The 22,774-nt window shown below is 37.6% G+C and overlaps 1 protein-coding gene and 1 non-coding gene across 6 annotated transcripts in view; one reads left to right on the top strand and one right to left on the bottom strand.

The window, feature by feature from the left end:
* NELL2 (neural EGFL like 2) overlaps nucleotides 1–22,774 on the top strand; it is a 420,064-nt gene that overhangs the window by 77,151 nt on the left and 320,139 nt on the right. For all 5 annotated transcript variants that reach the window (XM_055581465.1, XM_055581456.1, XM_055581449.1 and 2 more), the window contains 6 exons: nucleotides 12,263–12,436; nucleotides 12,523–12,619; nucleotides 15,518–15,590; nucleotides 15,761–15,843; nucleotides 17,314–17,442; nucleotides 19,164–19,266. In XM_055581465.1, the coding sequence (XP_055437440.1) occupies nucleotides 12,263–12,436; nucleotides 12,523–12,619; nucleotides 15,518–15,590; nucleotides 15,761–15,843; nucleotides 17,314–17,442; nucleotides 19,164–19,266 (659 nt within the window). The remainder of the gene's footprint in view (nucleotides 1–12,262; nucleotides 12,437–12,522; nucleotides 12,620–15,517; nucleotides 15,591–15,760; nucleotides 15,844–17,313; nucleotides 17,443–19,163; nucleotides 19,267–22,774) is intronic.
* TRNAC-ACA (transfer RNA cysteine (anticodon ACA)) lies at nucleotides 18,089–18,161 on the bottom strand. Its single transcript has one exon. It is a non-coding gene; the product is annotated as a tRNA-Cys (tRNA).

Below are 22,774 nucleotides of genomic sequence, written 5' to 3'. Positions count from 1 at the left end.
TTTCCTGTAGTCATGTATGGATGTGAGAGTTGGACTATAAAGAAAGCTGAGCACCAAGGAATTGATGCTTTTGAACTCTGGTATTGGAGAAGACTCTTGAGAGTCCCTTGGACTGCAAGGAGATCCAGTCCATCCTAATGATCAGTCCTGGGTGTTCATTGGAAGGACTGATGTTGAAGCTGAAACTCCAATACTTCAGCCACCTGATGTGAAGAGCTGACTCATTTGAAAAGACCCTGATGCTGGGAAAGATTGAGGGCAGGAGGAGAAGGGGATGACAGAGGATGAGATGGTTGGATGGTATCACCAGCTCGATGGACATGAGTTTGGGTAAACTCCAGTAGTTGGTGACGGACAGGTAGGCCTGCCATGCTGTGATTCATGGGATCGTAAATAGTCAGACAAGACTGAGCGACTGAACTGAACTGAACCTGACCATTAACACTCATCACAGATGGTTTCTCAGATCTAGGAATAATATACTCCAGTTTCTTTCTACAGAAGTAGAATTATGTATACTCAGTTGAAAATGAAATTCATGTTTTATATAGGTCTTTTAAAATATTTTTTCAATAGCAGATTCATCCTTGAATTCAAATGAAGTGATATCTCAATTAATAAATCCCTTGGAACCAAATGTCTTTCATTACTTAATGTTAAATGCACAAAGCTATTAAATACACACTTGTGTACATGTGCACACACACACACACACCCCTCCTCAAAGTCTTTCTAAAGAACTACTAGTGGCTTATATTTAAACGACCAAATCTTTAAATTTTCTTGTCCAACATGTTGATCCGAGTTGTAATAAAAGTGTGACCATTTCTGATATTAGAACAATGTTATATATTATAAAGGGATAGAGAGTTGGAAAGGGGCTTCCCTGGTGGCTCAGCAGTAAAGAATCTGCCTGCAATGCTGGAAATGCTGGAGACGTGGGTTCTATCCCTGGGTCAGGAAAGTCACCTGGAGGAGGGCATAGCAACCCATCCAGTATTCTTGACTGGAGAATCAGCATGGACAGAGAAGCAGGGCTGGCTATGATCCATAGAGTTGTAGAGAGTTGGACAAGGCTGAAGTGACTGAGCAAGCACACACAGTGAATCGGAAAGGTCTTAGAAAGAAGGAAAGGCTGACCCTTTCTCAATCTACCATACTTCAGTATAAGTTCTCTTGGTGAGTTAGTAAAGGTTTATACTTGTAACTGGGCTTCCCAGGTGGCACTAGTGGTAAAGAACCCACTTGTAAATGCAGGAGACACAAGAGATGTGGGGTTCAATTCCTGGGTTGGGAAGATCTCCTGGAGGAGGGCATGGCAACCCACTCTAGTATTCTTGCCTGGAGAATATCATGGACTGAGGAGCCTGGTGAGCTACAGTCAATGGGATTGCAAAGAGTTGGACACAACTGAAATGATTTAGCATGCACACACATATTTCTAACTTCCCTTCTAATATCATTAACATCTCTATCTTGGAGCAAGGACTAGAAGCAGAAAAGCTTTGGAGATGCCATCAGGAGTGGAATGGAATGAATCCAGTCTCCAAACAGATGCCTTGAGTTTTCAGCAAGTGGGGATTTTATTGACATGTCCCATACTCATAGGTCATAAATATAAGTTGGAAATCACTGAAAAGATCTTTTTCTTGTATGAATGTCTAAGTGATGCTCCCTAGTTTTTTAAAAGAACAATTATATTCTTTTAGAATTGCAGTCACCTTTGCTATAATCCACTGAACCTGATATATATGAGCCTGGTTTTAAATTGCAGAAGGCAATTATCTGTATGTTTCCATCAGTCCATGTTTCTACTCATGTGCCAACTTTGCAGTTTTAACTACTGTTGTTTTATAATAATTTACATATGGTAGTATAAACCCTCCAGATTTTTTGTATCACTAGATTATATTTGCTAATGTTTGTTTCAGTTCAGTTCAGTCCCTCAGTTGTGTCTGACCCCATGGACTGCAGCATGCCAGGCTTCCCTGTCCATCACGAACTCCCAGAGCTTGCTCAAACTCATGTCCATCGAGTTGGTGATGTGATCCAACCATCTCATCCTCTGTTGTCCTCTTCTCTTCCCCCTCAATCTTTCCCAGAATCAGGGTCTTTTCTAATGAGTCAGTTCTTTGCATCAGGTGGCCACAGTATTGGAGCTCTAGCTTCAGCATCAGTCCTTTCAATGAATATTCAGGACTGATTTCCCTTAGGATTAACTAGTTTGATCTCCTTGCAGTTCAAGTGACTTTCAAGAGTCTTCTCCAACACCACAGTTCAAAAGCATCAATTAAAAACACCAAGTAAAGTTTGTTTAGGCTCCTTATATATTCTTGTGAAATAAGTTGATTTGTAGTTTCCCTTTGTTGTAATGTCTTTGTCTAGTTTTTGCCTCATAAAATGTGCTAGGATGTGTTCCCTTTTTGGTAATCTCTGGAAGAATTTCTGAAAGATTGCTGTTCTTTATCCTTAAAGTATTCAAAATAATTCAGATCTATCCATCTGATACTGGAGTAATGTTTGTGGGATGATTTTAGTTATAATTCTCCTTCTTTTTAGGTTTAGTGTTCATAACCCTAACAAAGACCAGCATGCCAACTGCATATTAAATTGTGTTTCCACTCAGGGCATTACTTCACTATTTTGCACTATTACTTTTGCACTATTGCAAAAGTAGTATTCTTTTGCACTATTTTGCACTATTGCTTGTACCCTCTCTATTGGCTATTTCCACAAGCATATAAATACACCACAATATTTATAGTCTCAACAGCAAGCCAAAGCTAGAGCAGCAAGCCAAACCTATTCAACTACTGCTCCTTTGTTTCGCTTTGGTTTCTCTAGTTCTCTCTCCTCTCATTCTTTATTGAACCCACTCTAATGAGGCTCTGACTTTCTGCTTCACTGAAAAGGTACTTGTCAAGGTTCCTACTGATGTCCTTGTTGAAAAATATATTCTTCAATTCTGAGTCCTCAATCTATTGCAATTTGATTATTCTGTCCTTTCAAACTCTTTTCTTGAGTTCCCACTTTTCTGGTTTTACTTCCTAACTCCTTCCTCTTCACATCTCTGACATCTGGATGTAGATCTGTATTCTAAGGCTTGATGTCCAGACTTCTTCCCCATATTCATCTAATTCCTAAGTGAATTAAATAAATTCTCATTCTAAGGGCTTTAAATCCCATCTCTATGTAATAGTGGATTCTTAATTTTCTCTTGTCTTGACCTTTGCCCTTGAGCTCTAGACTTGTATATGGAACAGCCCACCTGCATCTTCACTTGGATAAGTTGGAATATCAAGCTGTGCCATGTCAGAATTCAAACTTGTTATCTTCTTGCTTAAACTTACTCTTCATTCAGTGTTCCCCATCCCAGTAAATAGTAGCTTCTTTTTTTCTAGTTGTTCAGGCTAAAAACTTGGAACTGTTTCTTGATTTCTCTCATACTGCACATTTAATCCTAAGAAAATCTTTTCACCATTTTCACCACCTTCCCTGGTTCAAGGTACCCTTGACTTAACCCTTGTGGCCTCCCACCATCCACATAGTTTATTCTAGACACTGCAGCCAAACTGATTATATTAAAATCAATTTTAAAAACCTCTCCAGAAATCAAACTTATATTGTAAAACAATCATCAATCAATTAAAAATAAATATATTTTAAAAAACCCTCTTAAAAAAATAAAAAACCTCTTATTGTTTTCTATCTATGCTGCTGCTGCTGCTAAGTCGCTTCAGTTGTGTCCGACTCTGTGTGACCCCATAGACGGCAGCCCACCAGGCTCCCTGGTCCCTGGGACTCTCCAGGCAAGAACACTGGAGTGGGTTGCCATTTCCTTCTCCAATGCATGAAAGTGAAAAGTGAAAGGGAGGTCGCTCAGTTGTGTCCGACTGTTTGCGACCCCATGGACTGCAGCCTACTAGGCTGCTCCATCCGTGGAATTTTCCAGGCAAGAGTACTGGAGTGGGGTGCCATTGCCTTCTCCATTCTATCTATGCTAGGCAAACTTATTTATTAGACACTAAGGCCCTAAATGGTCTGCCTCTCTGAGATCTATGCCTTTTTGATCTAATTTTGTATTATTTTGACTCTACCTCTTTCCCCTCTAGCCACACAGGCGTCAGTGACATTCCTTGAATTTGCCAGGCAGGCTCCTGCCTCAGGGTCACCATTCTTCTTCCAGGTTTCACTAGATGTCACTTTTTCAATGAGGCTTTGCTTGAACATCCTGTTTAAAATACCATCTTACCATACTCCTTATCCTCTTCTACTTTAATTTTCTTCATAGATTTTATCACCATGCAGCCTACTTATTTGGTATGTTTTGTTAATTTGTTTTAATATAAATGTGATGAGGACTAGTATTTTTTTTTTTTTCTTGGTAACCTTCCCTTTATTTATTTATTTTTTTCACTTGATTTTTTTAATTGAAAGATATTAGCTTTACAGAATTTTGTGGTTTTCTGTCATACATCAACAAGAATCAGCCATAGGTACACCCATGCCCCTCCCTCCCGAACCTCCCTTCCATCTCCCTCCCCATTTCAACCTTCTAGATGGTCACAGAGCCCCTGTTTGAGTTCCTGGAGTCATACAGCAAATTCCCATTGTCTAACTATGTACATATGGTATTGTAAATTTTCATGTTACTCTCTCCATACATCACATCCTTTATCCCTTTGGTTTACTTGTGTTTCCCCAGGACCTAGAACAGAACCTAGGACAAATAGGCATTCAGAAAATATTTGTTGGATGAATAAATGAGTGAGTGGTGAATGAATATAATAAATCCCTTTGAAATGTGTATGCCATTTGAATCAGCAATTTTATTTGTAATAACTGTGCAGGTTTACAAAGAAACATGTACTGAAATATTTTTTATTAAGAGTGAAAAGCTGGAAACCATAATTGGAAATTGGATATTAAATAGATCATGGCACAGCTATACTATGAAATACCATGGTTTTATTAAAGAGGATGTGACTTTATTGACTTGGAAAGATGTTCACAGTGTGATTAAAAGACAAAGACTACAAAAGATACACATAAAAATATTAATATTGGTCATCTCTTGCCAGCAAGACCATTAGAGATCTTAATTTTCTTTGTGTTTTATGTATCTTCCAAATTTTTGTATAATTATAAACAATTATTTTATATCATAAAAGTTTGTATACATATATAGAATCAGGTTTTCAAATCTTTCACAAGTAACCATATTCTCAGCTTGGAGTCTATGAATGGACCTCGTGGGACTGTGAACCCTTTGTAAAATCTGTAAGCCAGATTTTTGACACACTTGCATGTGTACATTTTTGATCATCAAAGGAGTCCATATTTCCCAGTTGATCTTCCTCAGCCTTGCAACAGTGCGTTCCTGAGTTCATTCTCGATAAAGTGGGGAAGACTCAGTTTTTTTGAGTTTGCTCCTTCTTTGAACCCTTTCTCTCCAGGATTTCACTAATTTCCACCAGCTTGGTCTCACTCACAACTAAGTGAATGGAGGTTTTGAGAGGGCCCAGCATTCAATCATTACCCCTTATCCAGCAACCGTTCAACTCCTTGATTTTTGTAGACACCTGTGCTGTGAACTGAGTACCCACTTATTATCAGTGCTTTATCATATCTATTCTTTCTCTATCCTTGTATAAGACCTTTCTCAAAGTGATTCTTTCAAAATACACATGATGCCACAAAATTCTCCTCCCCTCCAGAATTATAGCTCAAAGTGTTGTTCCCTAGCATTTTTTTGTGTCATGCTCCTCTCATCATTAGTAGTAACAAATTACCCCCATTTCATGCATGGCCATTTTCTCTTTTATTTTATTGTAAACTCAGTTCCGTGGGGTACTAATATGGTGAGGTTTTTATTCAAGCCATCATGTTTGATGCCAGGGCTTCAATCATGAATCAGTTCCATTTGCTACGGCACTTTCCCTGGTGATATATTTTGGCTTCTAGCTATATTATTCATGAAGTAGCTTTGTTACCCTCACGGATCTAGCTACATTGCTCTTCTTGCAGCAGGACTTTTATAGTAGTATTATTTTTAGTTTTGAAATGGCTAAACTTAATTTTCAGCTAATAATGTGTTTATTATTGAGACTCTTCAAGCCTCAGTGTTATTTGGCCTTATTCATTGGCATATTCTCAGTGTCCATAGTAAATATTTGCTGAAATAAATGAATGAATAAATCTTAGTTTAAAAACTATCTTTCCTTTGTGTTTCAATATAAGGAAGGTCTTTATTTTATAAAAATGAAATGATTGGCCTTAGGAAGTGATGAATTATTGATTACTGGGTGAATTCAAACAAATTGAATGACCCAAATGGGAATATCATAGATGAAATTCATATACCTTTATTTGGCTAGATTCTTATCAAAATTTTCTGTCTGATATTCATATTTAAGTTAACTTCAGCCCTGAAAATTTGCTGATGTTTAGATAACATGCATAAATATGTCATAGGAAAATAAATCATAATCATGACATATATGGAGTGCTTTTTCAGAAACTGTGTAAGTTAAATACTTATACCTTATTTCATTTTCAAAATGACCATATAAAACCACAACTCTTATGACCCCTGTTTGATAGGGAAGGAAACCGAGGGTTGGAGATTTTTTACTTGTCCAATTGTGAACTATGGAGACAGGATTTAGACTCTGAAGTCTTTGCTGGATTATACTGCCTTGTGGATGACCAAACACCATTAAAAACTAACAAAAATAGCATCAACATGATTCTAATGAAGAATGTCAAAAGGTACACATTTTACTCCCAACTCTTCCATTTCACTCAGTACTTGAGGGAATCATTGGGAGAGGTGAGGTGAAACTGCCTTTTTCGTTCTGATAAATGAACACAGCTGCCTAATTTAAAATAATTTTGGCTCTACCACTGGACTTCATGTATCATTTTTACTGGTTATACTATTTAAGTCAAATTTAGATGATGTTGTTGGTTGGTCTCTAAGTTGCGTCCAACTATTTTGCAACCCAGTTGACTGTAGCCCACTGGCCTCCTCTCTCCATGGGATTTTCCAGGCAAGAATACTGGAGTAGGTTGCCATTTCCTACTCCAGGGGATCTTCCTGACACAGGGATCGAACCCACATCTCCTGCTTTGCAGGCAGATTCTTTACCACTGAGCCACTGGGGAAGTCCTTAGAGGCCCCCATAATACCAGTACTGTCAACTCAGTTTCTATGAGAGTGGATTCATCTTCTGTTTTTTTATCTGCAACTTATACCTTCTGATTTCTGCATTTTTTTCAACTAAAAATTGTATGCTTTCAAGCTGAATTTTATGTTAGAGAATTTTGTCTCAATAAAAATATTTTAAAAATGTATTCAAATTGCTTGCTATTTACAGAGTTGGTTATAAAAGGCTAGACTTTATAAATGATGCCTAATTGGGACTATTGATAGATAATAAAAATAGTTATCATTTATTGAGTTCTTTGTTTTTGATGCCACACTTGATATGGATTATGCCACTGAATTTTACAGATGAGGGAACCGAGGTGGTTAGTGGTCAGGTCATGGGTAGTAGTGAGAGGTGGATCTGGGTTTTCAGTTCCAAATCCTGTGCACATCAGTCCTTTGCAATTGTACCATTCATGAACCACACTAATAATATAGTTGACACTAGAAGTGCTTGTGGCTTTTCTTCAGGTAACTAATTTACAACTGAGTTGTAGCTTAATGTATTGAGATGATCTGATCATTTTTCTATTTAGGTGTTAATTTAAGGTGGCAAAAAAAATTCTCATTTCATGTTGTGTGTAACCTCTTTGTCAGTTGAGACATGACCTTATTTTTATCCTTTGATCTTGAGTTATGAAGGAGATTCTTAAAATGAATGATGTCCTGCCACTGTTGCCTATTTCTCCATAGCCTATTCTTAGTTTATATTTCTGCCATTGCAAAGGATATTTGATTAACAAGGGCATAAATTATTATAAAGGGTGAACTTTATTTCTGATTTTAGTTACCTCTCCAAATTATGAATGACAAATCAGGGAGACATGGTATGTTGAAATGTGACAAATTATCTTCTTAGAATTTAAAATGTGATTTTAATGTAAGGCAGTAAATGCTCATTAAATGTAAGAGGGAAAATAAAGCACAATACAAAGAAAGTTAAATATCATACATAATTCTAGCACTCAGTTGCTATTAAAAAGTTAATACATTTTATTCCAATTATGTATTTTCCCCATGCCACAGTTATAATGTACTAGTAGAAGTTCTTGCTTGTAAGGTGAGTTTGGAGGTGGTGGGTAGGGAGGGCAGTTTACAGAACTGATGGGAAGCTGAGGTGCCAGAATTTGGAGCAGGCAAAAAACAAAGGTGCCTTGGCAGGCCAGCAAACAGGAAGCAAGGTGCAGTGACCCTAATGTAGCGACTGGGATGCTGTGTCTCACTGCAGTGCAGGAGTCTCTCCTCCGTCTCTTCCTCGCTGTGCTTCATCCAGACTCCCACTCCCAAGGAAGAGTGTCAAATTGCTAGGATGTGTCATAGGACTGTCCCTGGCTGTACCACAGGGAGGAAGAGGGAGGATTTGACCTTTACTTTTTTTTAAATTGATTTAATTGGAGGCTAATTACTTTTTGAAATGAAAAACATAACCAATGTGTTTTGTGTGTGCTGAGTAGTGTTCTGAGTGATTTCTTAAACTGACTCATCCCAGTCCTCATGGAAATCCTTTGAGACAAGTGCAGTTAGTATCCTTGTTTTCTAGCTGAGTAACTAGATGAGGCACAGAGAGATGGAATAGCTTACTGTTGCCAGGAGGGCTACCAGGATGTGAACTGGAGGTCAGGCTTTAGGATTTGCGTGTTTAACCACACTGATCTGCTGAGGTGGTGGGAGTTGGGAGTAGGGCTTCCCACTTAGATGCCACCGAATGAAGGACAGGTGCAGTTTTGCAAATTAATAATATTTATTAAATACTCACCACATGCCAGACACACTTCTGTTTCATATCATTTTTCATACATTTTTATCTTCACTATATTTTTTTGTGTGTTTTACATATCTATTTCATTAAAAACTTGAGTGTAGGATGCAGATAAAAATGTAAGTTTTGGTAAAATATTTAATTTCTTAAGGGTTGTTCTTGTTTGTGGAGCATAGTGTCAGCCTCTGCTATTAAGGATAATTTTAGTGCCTCAAGTTTAGGAATTCAATACAGGTGCCAGTAGTTTCTAGAGGAGGAGACCAGACCAACAGCAGTGGTAGAGTTCTTGCCTCTAAGTGTAAAAGAACAGAAGGTATATAACAACAGGGCCGTGTGTTTGCTGATGTTATTTTCTTTTAAAATGCAAACACCTACCTATCATTATAGAATTCACTAGTCGAGTTGATTAAATAATGAATACTTGTTTCCAAATAACAAGATAGAAAGGACTCTCTGGTTTCTTCTGTATCAAAAACCAAACAAGTTGGTGTTTTATTTATCCTTAATAATTTCTACACATATTTTATATACTTGAATACTTAATTTTTTATCTTAACATAGAATTTTACTATATATGTGTATAAGCAAGTATTACATTACAGAAGAAGGAGAAACTTCAGGGTTATAAAAATATTTGAGAGATTCTTCACATCCTTTCCCCCCAGTTGTACTCCCCTGAGGTAACTACTGTTAACATTTTGGCATTTATCTTTCTTGATTTTTTTCCCTCCATATACACACAGTTTTGTCAAGCTAATGAGATCCTATAGAGCTTTTATTAATATAATTAATAATTAACTATGGCCTTGTTCATGTCAGAATTTCGTTCTTTCAGAAGGTGGTATAATGTTCCAGAATATGGATGGATTCCCCTATGAGTGTATGTTGTGGTTGCTCAGTCATCCAGTCATGTCCGACTCTTTGCAACCGACGGATAGTTGGTATTTTATCGGATCTTTAGTGACAGTGACAGGATTCTCACTTTTTTTCTTCTCTACTCTCACCAGCCTTTGGTTTCCTTTGCTAGTTCTTCCTCAAAGTGTTAATGTGTCATTCAGTTCAGTACAGTTCAGTCGCTCGGTTGTGTCTGACTCTTTGCGACCCCATGAACCGCAGCACGCCAGGCCTCCCTGTCCATCACCAACTCCCAGAGTTTATTCATACTCATGTCCATCCACCGACATCCACCGACTGATGCCATCCAGCCATCTCATCCTCTGTTGTCCCCTTCTCCTCATTCACCTATTATAATTCCCTAGGTAATCCCAATGCCTTCATGGCTTTCAATATAGTTTATATGTCTATGACTCCCAATTCCTGTCTCCATATGAACCTGTCTTCATCTCAGACTTGTGGATCTAGCTGTCCTCCCTGCATGTCCTCTTGAATGTCCATTAGGCACTTTAAACATAACATACATATGTTTAAAAGTTGATTCAGTTATCCTGTTCTTAATTTGAGAATGCCTTGATTTTCTTTTTATTTCTGAAAGATAATTTTGTTGGGTATATAATTCTAGGCTAATAGTTTTTTCTTTCTTCACATGAATAATACTTTGCCACTTCCTTCTGGCTTTCATTGTTTATTTTAGGGAATTCATGACCATTCTAATTTTTTTTTCTATACATAATTGTCAATTTTTTTTCTCACTACTTTCAATGTTTTTTTCTTTATGTTTAGTTTTCAGAAGTTTAGTTACGATCAGTATTTCTTTGAGTTTATCTTGTTTGGGGTTTGCACAGGTTCTTGAATCTGTGAGTTTATATCTCTTACCAAATGTGGAGAGTTTTCAGCCATCATTTCTTCAAGTACTTTTTCAATTTCACCTTCTTTCTCCTCTTCTATGAACTCCAATTATAAAAATGTTAGAGCTTTTGTTTTAGTCTCCCAGGTCTCTGAGACTGTTCTTTTCATTTTAGTCTATTTTCTCTCTACTGTTCAGATTGGATAATTTTTGTTCTATCTTCTAATTACCTGATTCTTTTTTGATCCCCTCCATTTTTGCTGTTTAGCCCATCTCTTGAGCTTTTTATTTCAGTTATTGTATTTTTTCAGTTTAAAAATTTTCGTGGTTCTTCTTTATTTGGTGCTTCTATTTCTTTGCTGAGGCTTCTTCTTCTTTTTTCATTTGTTTCAAGTGTATTGAAATGTTTGTAGTTGCTCTTTTTTTATCAATGCTTATTTAAAATCTTTGTCAATTATTTTAACATCTCTATCATCTTGTGGTGTTGATATCTATTGATTGCCTTTTTTCATTATATTTGAGATCTTTCTGAATCTTGGTATGACATTGATTTTTGATTGAAGCCTGGATATTTCTGTATCATATTTCCAAACTTGGATTGAAACCTGGTTATTTTTGTATAATGTTCTGAGACTTGGATCTCATTTAAGCTCCATATTCTATCAGGTTTTCTCTGACACTGCTCTGGCAGAGGCTGAGTGGGTGTCATCTTGTTACTTCCAGGTGGAATTAGAAGTCCAGGTTCTCTACTTGCCTTCAGTTGACAGTTGAGGCAGTACTTGTATTATTTCTGGATGGGCGAGTGGAATCTCCACCTCTCCCCATGGTCTCTACCAGACACTGTGGTAAGGATGCTGTCATTACTGCTGGGTGATGGTGAAAGTTCTGACTCCCACTAGGTCTCCTCTGAGAGGGCAGTATGCTTTGTTACTAGGGATGGAACATGGTCTCCACTGATGCATGGTTCATCTCAACCTTGGCTGATAGGGTTTAAATTCTTGGCTCTCTCTCCTTGGCTTTTGCTGACACCACTCTGGCAGAGGTGTTGCTCACATGATTCCTACCTCAAAAGACTGGAAATCTAGCACTTAGCCTTTGCTGACATGTTTGGGGATAGAGTCACAGCTTTCCTGTGATGCTTGGCTGGAATAGAGTGGTTGTTCTCTAAAAATGTTTCTCTTTACGGGCTTCTCCTTTTTTGGTATTTTAGCTAACACAAGTAGGCTTTTGGGAGGAATTGTTTTGTCCACATCCATTGGTATTTTCAAGTTACTGATTTCTTCAGTTCCAAGACTGAGATATATGAGGCAAAAAGAATGCCCAGTACACTGACCACTCTGTTGTTATTTGGGCCCTGAGTTCCCTAGTGTTGTTTTTTTTTCCATCTCTCAGATTCTTCTTATTGCGTGTTTTATGATATACTGTTTAGTTGTACTTACTGGGAGGAATAGGAAAAGTATGTCTATCCCATCTTTCTGGAGACAGAAGTCATGTCCATCTTTTTTGAACTTTGTTTTCAATGGGCCCCATGTAATTCTTCTCTGTGCAGGTACCTGGAACTGGAAAGCAGTGGCCATCGGAATGAAGTCAGACTTCACTACCGCTCCGGCAGCCACCACCCTCACACAGAAGTGTTTCCTTACATTTTGGCTGATGATAAGTGGCACAAGCTCTCCTTAGCCATCAGTGCCTCCCACTTGATTTTACATGTCGACTGTAATAAGTAAGTGAAGTGTTCTCAGTTCAGGAAATGGAAGAGTCTAAGAAGTGACGGTTAATACATATTACTTATCTGATGTTTTTTTGTAGAATATATGAAAGAGTTGTGGAAAAGCCTTCCACGGACTTGCCCCTGGGCACTTCATTTTGGCTGGGACAGAGAAATAATGCACATGGATATTTTAAGGTATATTTTGACTAATATAAAATGTAAATACAAATGCTTTCTAATGAGCTTCTAATGAGTCTTGCTTTTTATGGTGTAAGCAAAATAAATAGATTTGTATAGTGTTTTTCCTACTAGTGTCTATTTCTGTTTTATTTTTTTAACACTGATGTTTTATTTAGCTGGTCAACTCTATTCTATTTTTTTTTCTTAATGAATTTGAGCTTTAGATATGACAGAGATGATTAGTCTCTCAAAGCTCAATCAGGGCAGTTAACATATTCTTGAAATTAGGCATTCAAAGTAATAAAAATCTAAAATGTTAATATACAAATAAACTCTCCACTTTTGAAATATAACCTTTGATGATGCTTTCATAAGGGTGTTAATAATAGAGGTTTAAAACTTTTCAATATTCATTATTCATAATCTCCTTGTACTTCTGAAAATGAGAAAGGAATACATATAATAATATATGCACAAATCTATCAAAGCTAGAAAGCAGTTATAATTGATATCTTTTTCTTATTGTCTGTTTAGAGATATACTCCATAGAATTGCATCACAGGATCTAATGGACATCCCATTTAACTCTGTATGTTAAGGATGAGGAAATAAGGTCCAGAAAATTGCTTGACTACCAGCTCACAGCTCATTTTCCTCCAGTGATTCTGACACTACCTATCATACAAAAGTTAATTTTTAGAAGATGATAAGTGATGTGTCTAACTTATGGATTTCTAGTCAGAGAATGTACAAGTAGCTTGAAAAGTGTGTTCTAAGAAAGATTTGTAAAGCTCGAAAGGTGTTTTTATTTACTTTATTAAAAGAATTTTTTTTTTTTTTGCTGACAACACAAGAGACTTTACTGAGAAGAGGTGCCCTGGCAGAGAGCATGAGCGTAAGGGAATCCAGGAGAACTGCTCTGCCACATGGCTCACAGTTTTAGGTTTTATGGTGAAGGGATTAGTTTCTTGGTTGTCTCTGGCCAATCATTCTGACTCAGGGTCTTTCCTGGTGGCACATGCGTTACTCAACCAAGGTGGATACCAGTGAAGAGGTGGGACCTGTGGTGTCTCCTTTTGACCTTTCCTGACTTCTGTGGTAGTCCAGTGTTAAGAACCCATCTTTCAGTGCAGGGGACATAGGGTTCCATCCCTGGTCATGGCTCTGAGATCCCATGCTCTGTAGGGCAACTAAGCCCGAGCGCCCCAACTAGAGAGAAGCCCATATGCAGCAACCAAGACCCGAAGCAGCAAAATAAATAAATACTTTTTTTAAATGTGTTTTTAAAACTTAATTAGACTGTTATCTGGTAACCAGGTGCTTCGAATATGTTATTTCATTGAACCTTAGTCTTGTTGTAGGGCCTTTTTTAAAAAAATCTCTTTTACACATGCATAAACCTGTTCAGAGAGGTTAAATAACTTGTCCAAAGTCAGTCATGGGGATTTGATCCTGTGTTTGCAAATCTTGAAAAATCAGTGCTCTTCCCACGTGGTGTGCTAGGTCACTCAGTCATGTCCGACTCTTTGCAACCCTCTGGACTGTGTGTGGCCCACCAGCCTCCCCCGTCCCTGGGATTCTCCAGGCAAGAATACTGGAGTCGGTTGCCATTTCCTTCTCTACTTTTTCCACATATAAATGATAGCAAATTTGTGCTCCAGGTATCAAGTTTCTCTTCTGTTTAATCATGGCAGTCTTTCCCCTGGAGCCTGATGTGGCCTCAGAAACCTTCTCACACATCAGTTATGTGTACTTCTCTAGAGTTGGGCATTGCACCAACCATAGAACTGTACATGGAAGCCTTGCTTTCATTTTGAGCTTTCAGATGATAGGAGATTGTTATATACAGGTTGTTTCTCTAATCCAAACCCCAAACAAACAACAGATACAGCAATTGCCATGCAGTATACTTAAATATTTATAATTTAAACTGACATTCTTTTTGTACCACGCTATTAATCTGATTAAATATGTAGAAGATATATAGGCCAGGATTTGACTGGTAAATCTTTGTAGGTACATCAAAATTGTCTTAATAACATATTGGTACTCTGGTCTTGGTCACCTCTGTCATTAAACATTCTGTTTGCATTTTTCAAAGGGAGAAAGTGAAATATTAATTAAAATATATAAAGATGATGAAGGAAGAAAATGGAGTGATGAATGAAAGGGACATATAGAGTATCTGATGAGGTCGCTACCTTTTGGCTATTGCTTTGAGAGTCTTGTGAACTGGAAACTAATTATATCTTAATGAGGAAGGATGAATGTAAATTTCACATATAAACATGTGATGTGAACTTCTGTGTAAAATATGTCATTTGAAGTTGGCATTTTAAAAAATTTCATGCTAAACTTTCTGTATTCCCAAGGATTCATTACTCAGTCTTGCTGTAGCTGTTTAATAAACGTCTTGTCCTTTTTAAATTGAAGAATTCACTTTAAAAGATCCAACCGAGAAATGAGAAATACTCAAATAAGCATTGTTCTTATGACTTAGTTTTTCTCTTTTCTTCTTGATGATTGTAGTTAACTTAAAATTGGTATCCGTTTTACTGTTGCTGAAACCTGAAGTGATTTTCAGGTTGATTTTTAAAGGTCATTTTCAAGCATTTCTTCAGGCTAACTAAAAATAGCTTCCCCAAACACATGACTATTGCCTCTTAATTATATCTTGACATTTAATCTTAAGGGTTTAAAAATATTATCAATAAGAAAGTACATGGGCAATCATCTATTTTGCCTGATGTTTTTCCTTCCCTTTGGTTTGAAGTCAAAGCCATGTATTCAAAATATTTTTTTCAGGGACTTGGGTGAGTCTATCTTATAATGTTTCCCTTCATGAACTTGACTATTGAACATAATTTGGGTAGATGAAAGTAATACATCTTTTTAAAAATTTTTCACACACAGGGTATAATGCAAGATGTGCAATTACTTGTCATGCCCCAAGGATTTATTGCTCAGTGCCCAGATCTTAATCGCAGTAAGTCCATTAGTTCTCTCACTATGTAATGAAAAGTGTGCTTCTTGCTTAATTTTGTCCGAAATGTCAGTTTGCAATTGGAGTTCTCATGTATTAGTTGTCAGCATAGACTTAACCAGATTGAACTCCTTATAAATATAACTTGACTGATGTGGTGTTTGTGATTCTAGCCTGTCCAACGTGCAATGACTTTCACGGACTCGTGCAGAAAATCATGGAACTGCAGGACATTTTAGCCAAAACATCAGCCAAGGTAAAAGCTCCTTAGAAATAGAGTGTGGGGGAGTGTAGCTCAGAAATCCTTGAGGTTTCCTACAGTTTCTTTTATAACCACAGTTGTTCACCTTTGAGATTTTTCTTATCCCCTACTGTGTACGAACTGAATCAAAATCCCTGCTCAAGGAAGGGGTTTATAAATATTCAAACCCAAGCCATCTGTATAACAAATGACTCAGTAAATCAAGAATGAGGCAGATTACTTGGTTTTTCACTGCTTACTACAATAGGATTTATTGTTTAATTTAGTTTTTATTATTATTTAGGTTTTTTTTTTTTGCAAGGAAGGAGGCAAGAGGACATAGTAAAGAATACGGACCCTAGAATTATGTCAGGGAAATGGTCCCACAAAAGCTTTCTACCATTGTGTTACCATTGTAGGATCATTGGCTGTCTTAACCATATGTCAAATTTACCTGTAGTTTCACCAGGCTGTTGTCATGTTGCATAGCAGATACCAATGACCTAAAAGTTATGTTGCATATGGATGATTTGTTTCTGACAAATGTAAAGTCTAAAATTTACGTTTGCACTTGAGCAAACATAGCCATGAAATTAAACATTTTTAAAAATGGAAAATGCTTCTCTGTATTGTGTATGATGCGATTTTGACTTAGACTTCTTTTCTGTTTTATCATAAATCATACAGCATACTTTTCTCTGCTCCCCCCCACACACAAAGTGAAGTGAAAGTCACTCAGTTGTATTCAACTCTTTGCGACCCCATGGACTATACAGTCCAGGGCAGAATACTGCAGTGGGCTCCCTTTCCCTTCTCCGGGGGATCTTCCGAACCCAGGGATTGAACCCAGGTCTCCCGCATTGCAGGAGGATTCTTTACCAGTTGAGCCACAAGGGAACCCCCACCCCCACCCCCCTGCCACACTCACAAAGGCAGGAGGCAAATTAACTACCAGAAGAGGAGAAAAATCCTTTCTTTTAAATTAAAGGCTTAAGTCAAGCAACAGCATGGGTGAACCTAGAGATTATCATACTAAGCAAAGTAAATCAGAAAGAGAAAGACAAATACCATATGATTTCACTTATATGTGGAACCTAAAATATGACAGAAATGAACTTATCTATGAAACAGAAAAAGACTCACAGAAATTGAGAACAGACTTGTGGTTGCCAAGGCAGAGGTGGGTGAGGGAGGCAAGGATTGGGAGTTTGGGATTAGCAGATGCAAACTATTATATAATATACAGAATGGATAAACAATAAGGCCCTACTCTATGGCGCAGGGAACTATATTCAGTATCTTGTCATAAACCATAATGGAAACAAATATGAAAAAATAAAGCCTTAAGTATATTTGTAATAGATGATGAGCATAGCCATCATTACTGCTGTTCACCTAAAAAGCAGTCAGATGCCTGTTGGAGTGTTTTGCCTTTCCGCATCGCTGGAATGCTGAACAATACAAACCTCTTCCTTTGTACTGCAGCTGTCTCGAGCCGAGCAGCGAATGAATAGACTGGACCAGTGCTACTGTGAAAGGACTTGCACCATGAAGGGAACCATCTACCGAGAATTCGAGTCGTGGACAGACGGCTGTAAGAACTGCACATGCCTGGTATGGCTTCTGCTGGAATTCAGACTAATAGAACTCAGATGCCCCTACTCTTTAAAAATGTATTAAACCAATGTCATCATGAAAATTTCAAGACCCATTTCCTCAAAACACAACACTAAAGTGCCAGCAAACCCTGTCAAATCTGAAGAACCGTGTATTGCATTATTAAAGACACTTTCTAGCTTATAAAGATTATTGTGTTTTAAGAATGCTATGAAGTTTTAAGTTTATTGTCCACATGTGAAGTTAATGATTTAAATTGGGTCAGTAAAAGGATTCCCAGAGGATTCTATCCTGGTCTCCTTAACTTTTCCAGGGATTTTCCCCTCATGTTTTTATTAACGCATTTTGATAAAGCTAAATGAAATGCAACAGGAAATACTGTGACCAGATTTGGCTGTATAAATAAATAATAAAGTTATTTAGCTTTAAAAATTTACTAATACAGTGGAGTATAAACTGTAGAGTTTAAATAAATATGATTTCTCTAATTGTTCACTAATTAGGTAGAATGGTTAGAAAGTTTAGTCACTCAGTCGTGTCCGACTCTTTGCGACCCCATGGACTGTAGCCTACCAGGCTCGTCCATCCATGGGATTTTCCAGGCAAGAGTACTGGAGTGCATTGCCATCCTTCTCCAGAGGATCTTCCTGACCCAGGGATCGAACCTGGGTCTCCTGCATTGTAGGCAGATGCTTTACCGTCTGAGCCACCAGGGAAGTCCCAAGGTAAAAGATAGAATGGTTGGTGTATTATTATTTCTAACATATAAGTTTATTTTCAAAGAAATGTTCAAAATGAGTTTGGTTTTGAACTTTTAAACTCCACCTGAATTATTTGTGAAAACTGGTTGGCTATAAAGAAGTCAGAAGTCAACATTTTTTCCCAAGTTCATCTAGTTTACTCAAACGTGGAACATCATGATGTTAAGACGGTCAAAGTTAATGGTGAAATAACGGTCCATGTGCGTGTGTGTGCAGGCTTTGTCCGATTGCTATTTAGAAACATTCCTACCAAAATTACATTTCACAACTATAGTAAAACCTTTGCAACTTGTTAAATGGGTGACCAAAATCAAATTGAGTAAGATACAAGATGTAGTGTGGTGAAGTCATAGTTTTTTGAAAAGACTAGAAAAGCAACTAAACTACCTGGGAGTTCTGGGTGACCTTCAGGAATCAAATTCACTGAGGTACCCTTTTAGGTTGGTACCTCTTATGATGATTGTCAGCGTCCATTCATGGTGGTGGTCTATTTGAGTTCAAATATCCCTGGGAGGATTTTTGCATCCTGAAACTGGGTATCCAGCGTGGCAGCTGCTATTCCAGAAATATTGTTTGTTGATGCTAATTTTGTGAGTCATCTGGGGAGACATGAGTACCCCAGGCTGGCTCTCAGCCTGCTGTTTCCCTGCCAGCGGTGCCCTTCCTTCCACCCCTGTCCTTATTCACTTCACAATAGGAGGTGAGACCTCTAGCTTAGTTGCTGAGCAGAAGATGAGGCCAACCACCACCTGTGTTATGACCCAAAGTGTGTTACTGTGGGTCCCTGTATATGGATTTTACTGTAATTTTACTGTAAAATTATGGTTTTACCAAAGAGAATAGTGATATTTATGACATTTTACGTGAAGAATTTGAAATTTAAGAAACAACTTAAAAATACTTGAAAACTACCAAACTACAACTTGGAAATTCTTTAAAATACTGTTTTCTTCTCAGAATGGAACCATCCAGTGTGAAACTCTGATTTGCCCAAATCCTGACTGCCCCCTCAAGTCGGCTCTCGCATACGTGGATGGCAAGTGCTGTAAGGAATGCAAATGTGAGCATAACTTTTATGGTGAATACTTTCTTGGCAAAACTAAAGTTTGTATTAATAAATATTCACCCATCATTGGTTTAATCTGGGTAAGCTAAATAGCTTTGAGAAATGATGAAAATAGGAAGAATCCCTTCTTTATTTTGGTTGGGCAGTTCTTTTCCACTTAAAAATATTGTATTCTAGCAAGAAAATTTTTCTTTGAGGAATCTATTCTGTTTAGTGACATTAGTAGCAAAGATATGTAATCAACTTAGTAGAAGACATTTCTCTAATTAACAGTGCTTGATACAAACACCTCCCAACTAGGTTAAGAATAGTCCACACTCAGCCAAGATAACCAAGAAAATCCGTGATACAAATGACCTTTACAAAACTTGCTGTATGTCCAAATCACAGAAGTACACAGTGTTATAAAATAGTCCAGTGTGGACGGCCATGGCCTTAATCCATAAAAAGATGCTCATGCCACTGAATGAAGAAGCTGTCTGATTTTCAGCATCTGTTGTATACAGTTCACTTCTGATGTCTGAAAATGCTCTTTGAATCCATAGCTATCATTAAATGGGTTCTATACAATTTACTTAATAAGAGAAAACATTGCATCTATATTACTTATACTAACAGTTGCCTCAAGTCCTTGTTAAAAGTAACATTTAAAACTTAGCCTTTTAAAAAAAGCCAAGAAATAGTATCATATGAAACCTGGGTTGTCATAAAATCTGTAGAATATATAGGGGTATGTAGAGTTAGTGTTAGTCGGTCAGTTGTGTCTGACTCTCTGTGACCCTATGGACTGTAGCCTGCCAGACTCCTCTGTCTGTGAAATTCTCCAGCCAATAATACTGGAGTGGGTTGCCATTCCCTTCTCCATGGGATCTTCCCAACCTAGGAATCGAACCTGGGTCTCCTACATTGCAGGTGAATTCTTTACTATCTGAGCCATCAGGGAAGCTCAGATAAGGCTACATAAGTGCCATCTAATCTTACACATGTGTGTACACACAGGATAGAAAGAGAGGAAGAGTAAGGGAGAGGAAAGAAGAGGGAGAGAAAAGTAGCAGCTACTTTTTCTAGGGTTCTTTATGCTTACCTTGCTCTGCTGACATTGCCATACCTAACTCTTCCCTATGTAGGGTGCTCCTTCTGGTGAGAGTGACAAATTATTAGAGAAAATTCAGGAAGTCACTTTGTAGTTCACTGATTTAATTCCCCCAGGAGCTTATTTATATTTAATTTTGTTAGACTTTACTTTGAACCAATCCATTTCATGAGAGTGTATTAACCTAGTCACCTCGTGTATTAACCTAGTGTATGAACCAGGAAGGGTTTATATATGTCACTAGCTAATTTCCCTGGTGAGGGGTAATCTGAGTTCTTCCTTGAAGTTGTATTAATAATGAAAAGCTTGTACCAACATTCTGTGGTTTTCTTTGTAGATGCGTGGAGGTAGAAAGAAGAAAGGTCCTCTATAGGACTTTATATTGGTAACGTGACAGTACCAGGAGTCAGTTTTTGCTTTTCTTTCTTTCATCTTTTCCACTGATACTTCTATATTTTTACCTATGAGTATGATAGCTTTGCATTAAGTGATATTGATTTTATTAGAAACAGGCTGATTGAAATAATGAACCATCATGATAGATGAATTAGTCAGAAGTTGTAAATTTTAGTTGTGGTTTTACCATTTGTCTCTGTTACCAACAGTAAGCTGCCTGTTAAATCAGACTATGCTTGAAATCTTCTTCACAATAATGTAGTTAGATAGACTTAATTAAATGGTAAAATATTTTTAAATTCATTAATGCAAAGTGTTTCTGGCAGACTTTGGTGTTAATGATTGGAAATCAGTTGTATTTCCTACATAAAAGTGAAAGCTGCAACTGAGTGACCAGTGAAAGGACCACAGCATCACTGGAATTTGAGTCTTTCATTTCATACTGCTGAAAAATAATGAGGATTAAGTGACTGTCTTTTTGGTCACATTCAGTGATATGAGTGCCATGGAATATAGAGAATTTGTGTCCCAATATTGAGCTGGCATGCTATTTTTAGTAAATACCCGTAGAGTTTTTTCATAAGAGAAATAAGTATTTAGGTCATATGGTAAATATTAGAGATAATTTGGGATTGTATCTCCACATGCACAAATTTTTTCATTTAGAAAATAGAAATACATAACTTCCTATTGAGTAAATTTATACATGATATAATTTATCCTTTAAAAAAGTGTACAATCCAGTATATTTTAGTATGTCTATAAGGTTGTTCAACCATCACCACTACCTAATTCCAGAACATTTTCATTGTGCCAGGAAGATACCCTCTAACCATTAAGAATGATTCTGTACTTCACTCTTCTGCCACTCACTGGCAACCACTCATCTACTTTCTGTTCTTATTTGGGGCATTTCATATGAATGGGATTAAGCAATATCCACATGCATGAATTTAAAAACAGTCACTAAAACATTTCAGGAAAAGTTCTCTTGAAAAGTTTTGCAAAAAATATTTTATAAAGGATAAATAATATTTAAAATAAATTTAATAATAATTAGCTGACTTGTTTACATAGTTCAGGTCTTCATGTGCTAAAAGTAGGAGAAGCCAGTGGTTATACGGATCTATGATGTTCTGTGTGTGTGTGTATTTTACTGTTATGTATGAGGGGAACAGTATCATTTTCCTATACTAATTTTCCCAGAAGAAACAGTGTTATAATTTATGAGAACTTAATTTCAGTGGAATACTAATTCTATGTTTTACTTTTTATAACACAACCATAGCCTTCCTCTTCCACAGTGCACTCATTCAGTCTTCAAAACTCTTTTGCTCAATAGCCTCTTTCAGTTCAGTTCAGTTCAGTTGCTCAGTCGTGTCCGACTCTTTGCAACCCCATGAATCCCAGCACGCCAGGCCTCCCTGTCCATCACCAACTCCCGGAGTTCACTCAGACTCACGTCCATCGAGTCAGTGATGCCATCCAGCCATCTCATCCTCTGCCGTCCCCTTCTCCTCCTGTCCCCAATCCCTCCCAGCATCAGAGTCTTTTCCAATGAGTCAACTCTTCACATGAGGTGGCCAAAGTACTGGAGTTTCAGCTTCAGCATCAGTCCTTCCAATGAGCACCCAGGGCTGATCTCCTTCAGAATGGACTGGTTGGATCTCCTTGTAGTCCAAGGGACTCTCAAGAGTCTTCTCCAACACCACAGTTCAAAAGCATCAATTCTTCGGCACTCAGCTTTCTTCACAGTCCAACTCTCACCTCCATATATGACCACTGGAAAAACCCTAGCCTTGACTAGACAGACCTTTGTTGGCAAAGTAATATCTCTGCTTTTGAATATGCTATCTAGGTTGGTCATAACTTTCCTTCCAAGGAGTCTTTTAATTTCATGGCTGCAATCACCATCTGCAGTGATTTTGGAGCCCCCCAAAATTAAGTCTGACACTGTTTCCCCATCTATTTCCCATGAAGTGACGGGACCAGGTGCCATGATCTTCGTTTTCT

This window comes from Bubalus kerabau, chromosome 1 (genome assembly GCF_029407905.1).
Source record: "Bubalus kerabau isolate K-KA32 ecotype Philippines breed swamp buffalo chromosome 1, PCC_UOA_SB_1v2, whole genome shotgun sequence".
NCBI lineage: Eukaryota > Metazoa > Chordata > Mammalia > Artiodactyla > Bovidae > Bubalus > Bubalus kerabau.
This window is presented reverse-complemented; position numbering and strand designations above follow the sequence as displayed.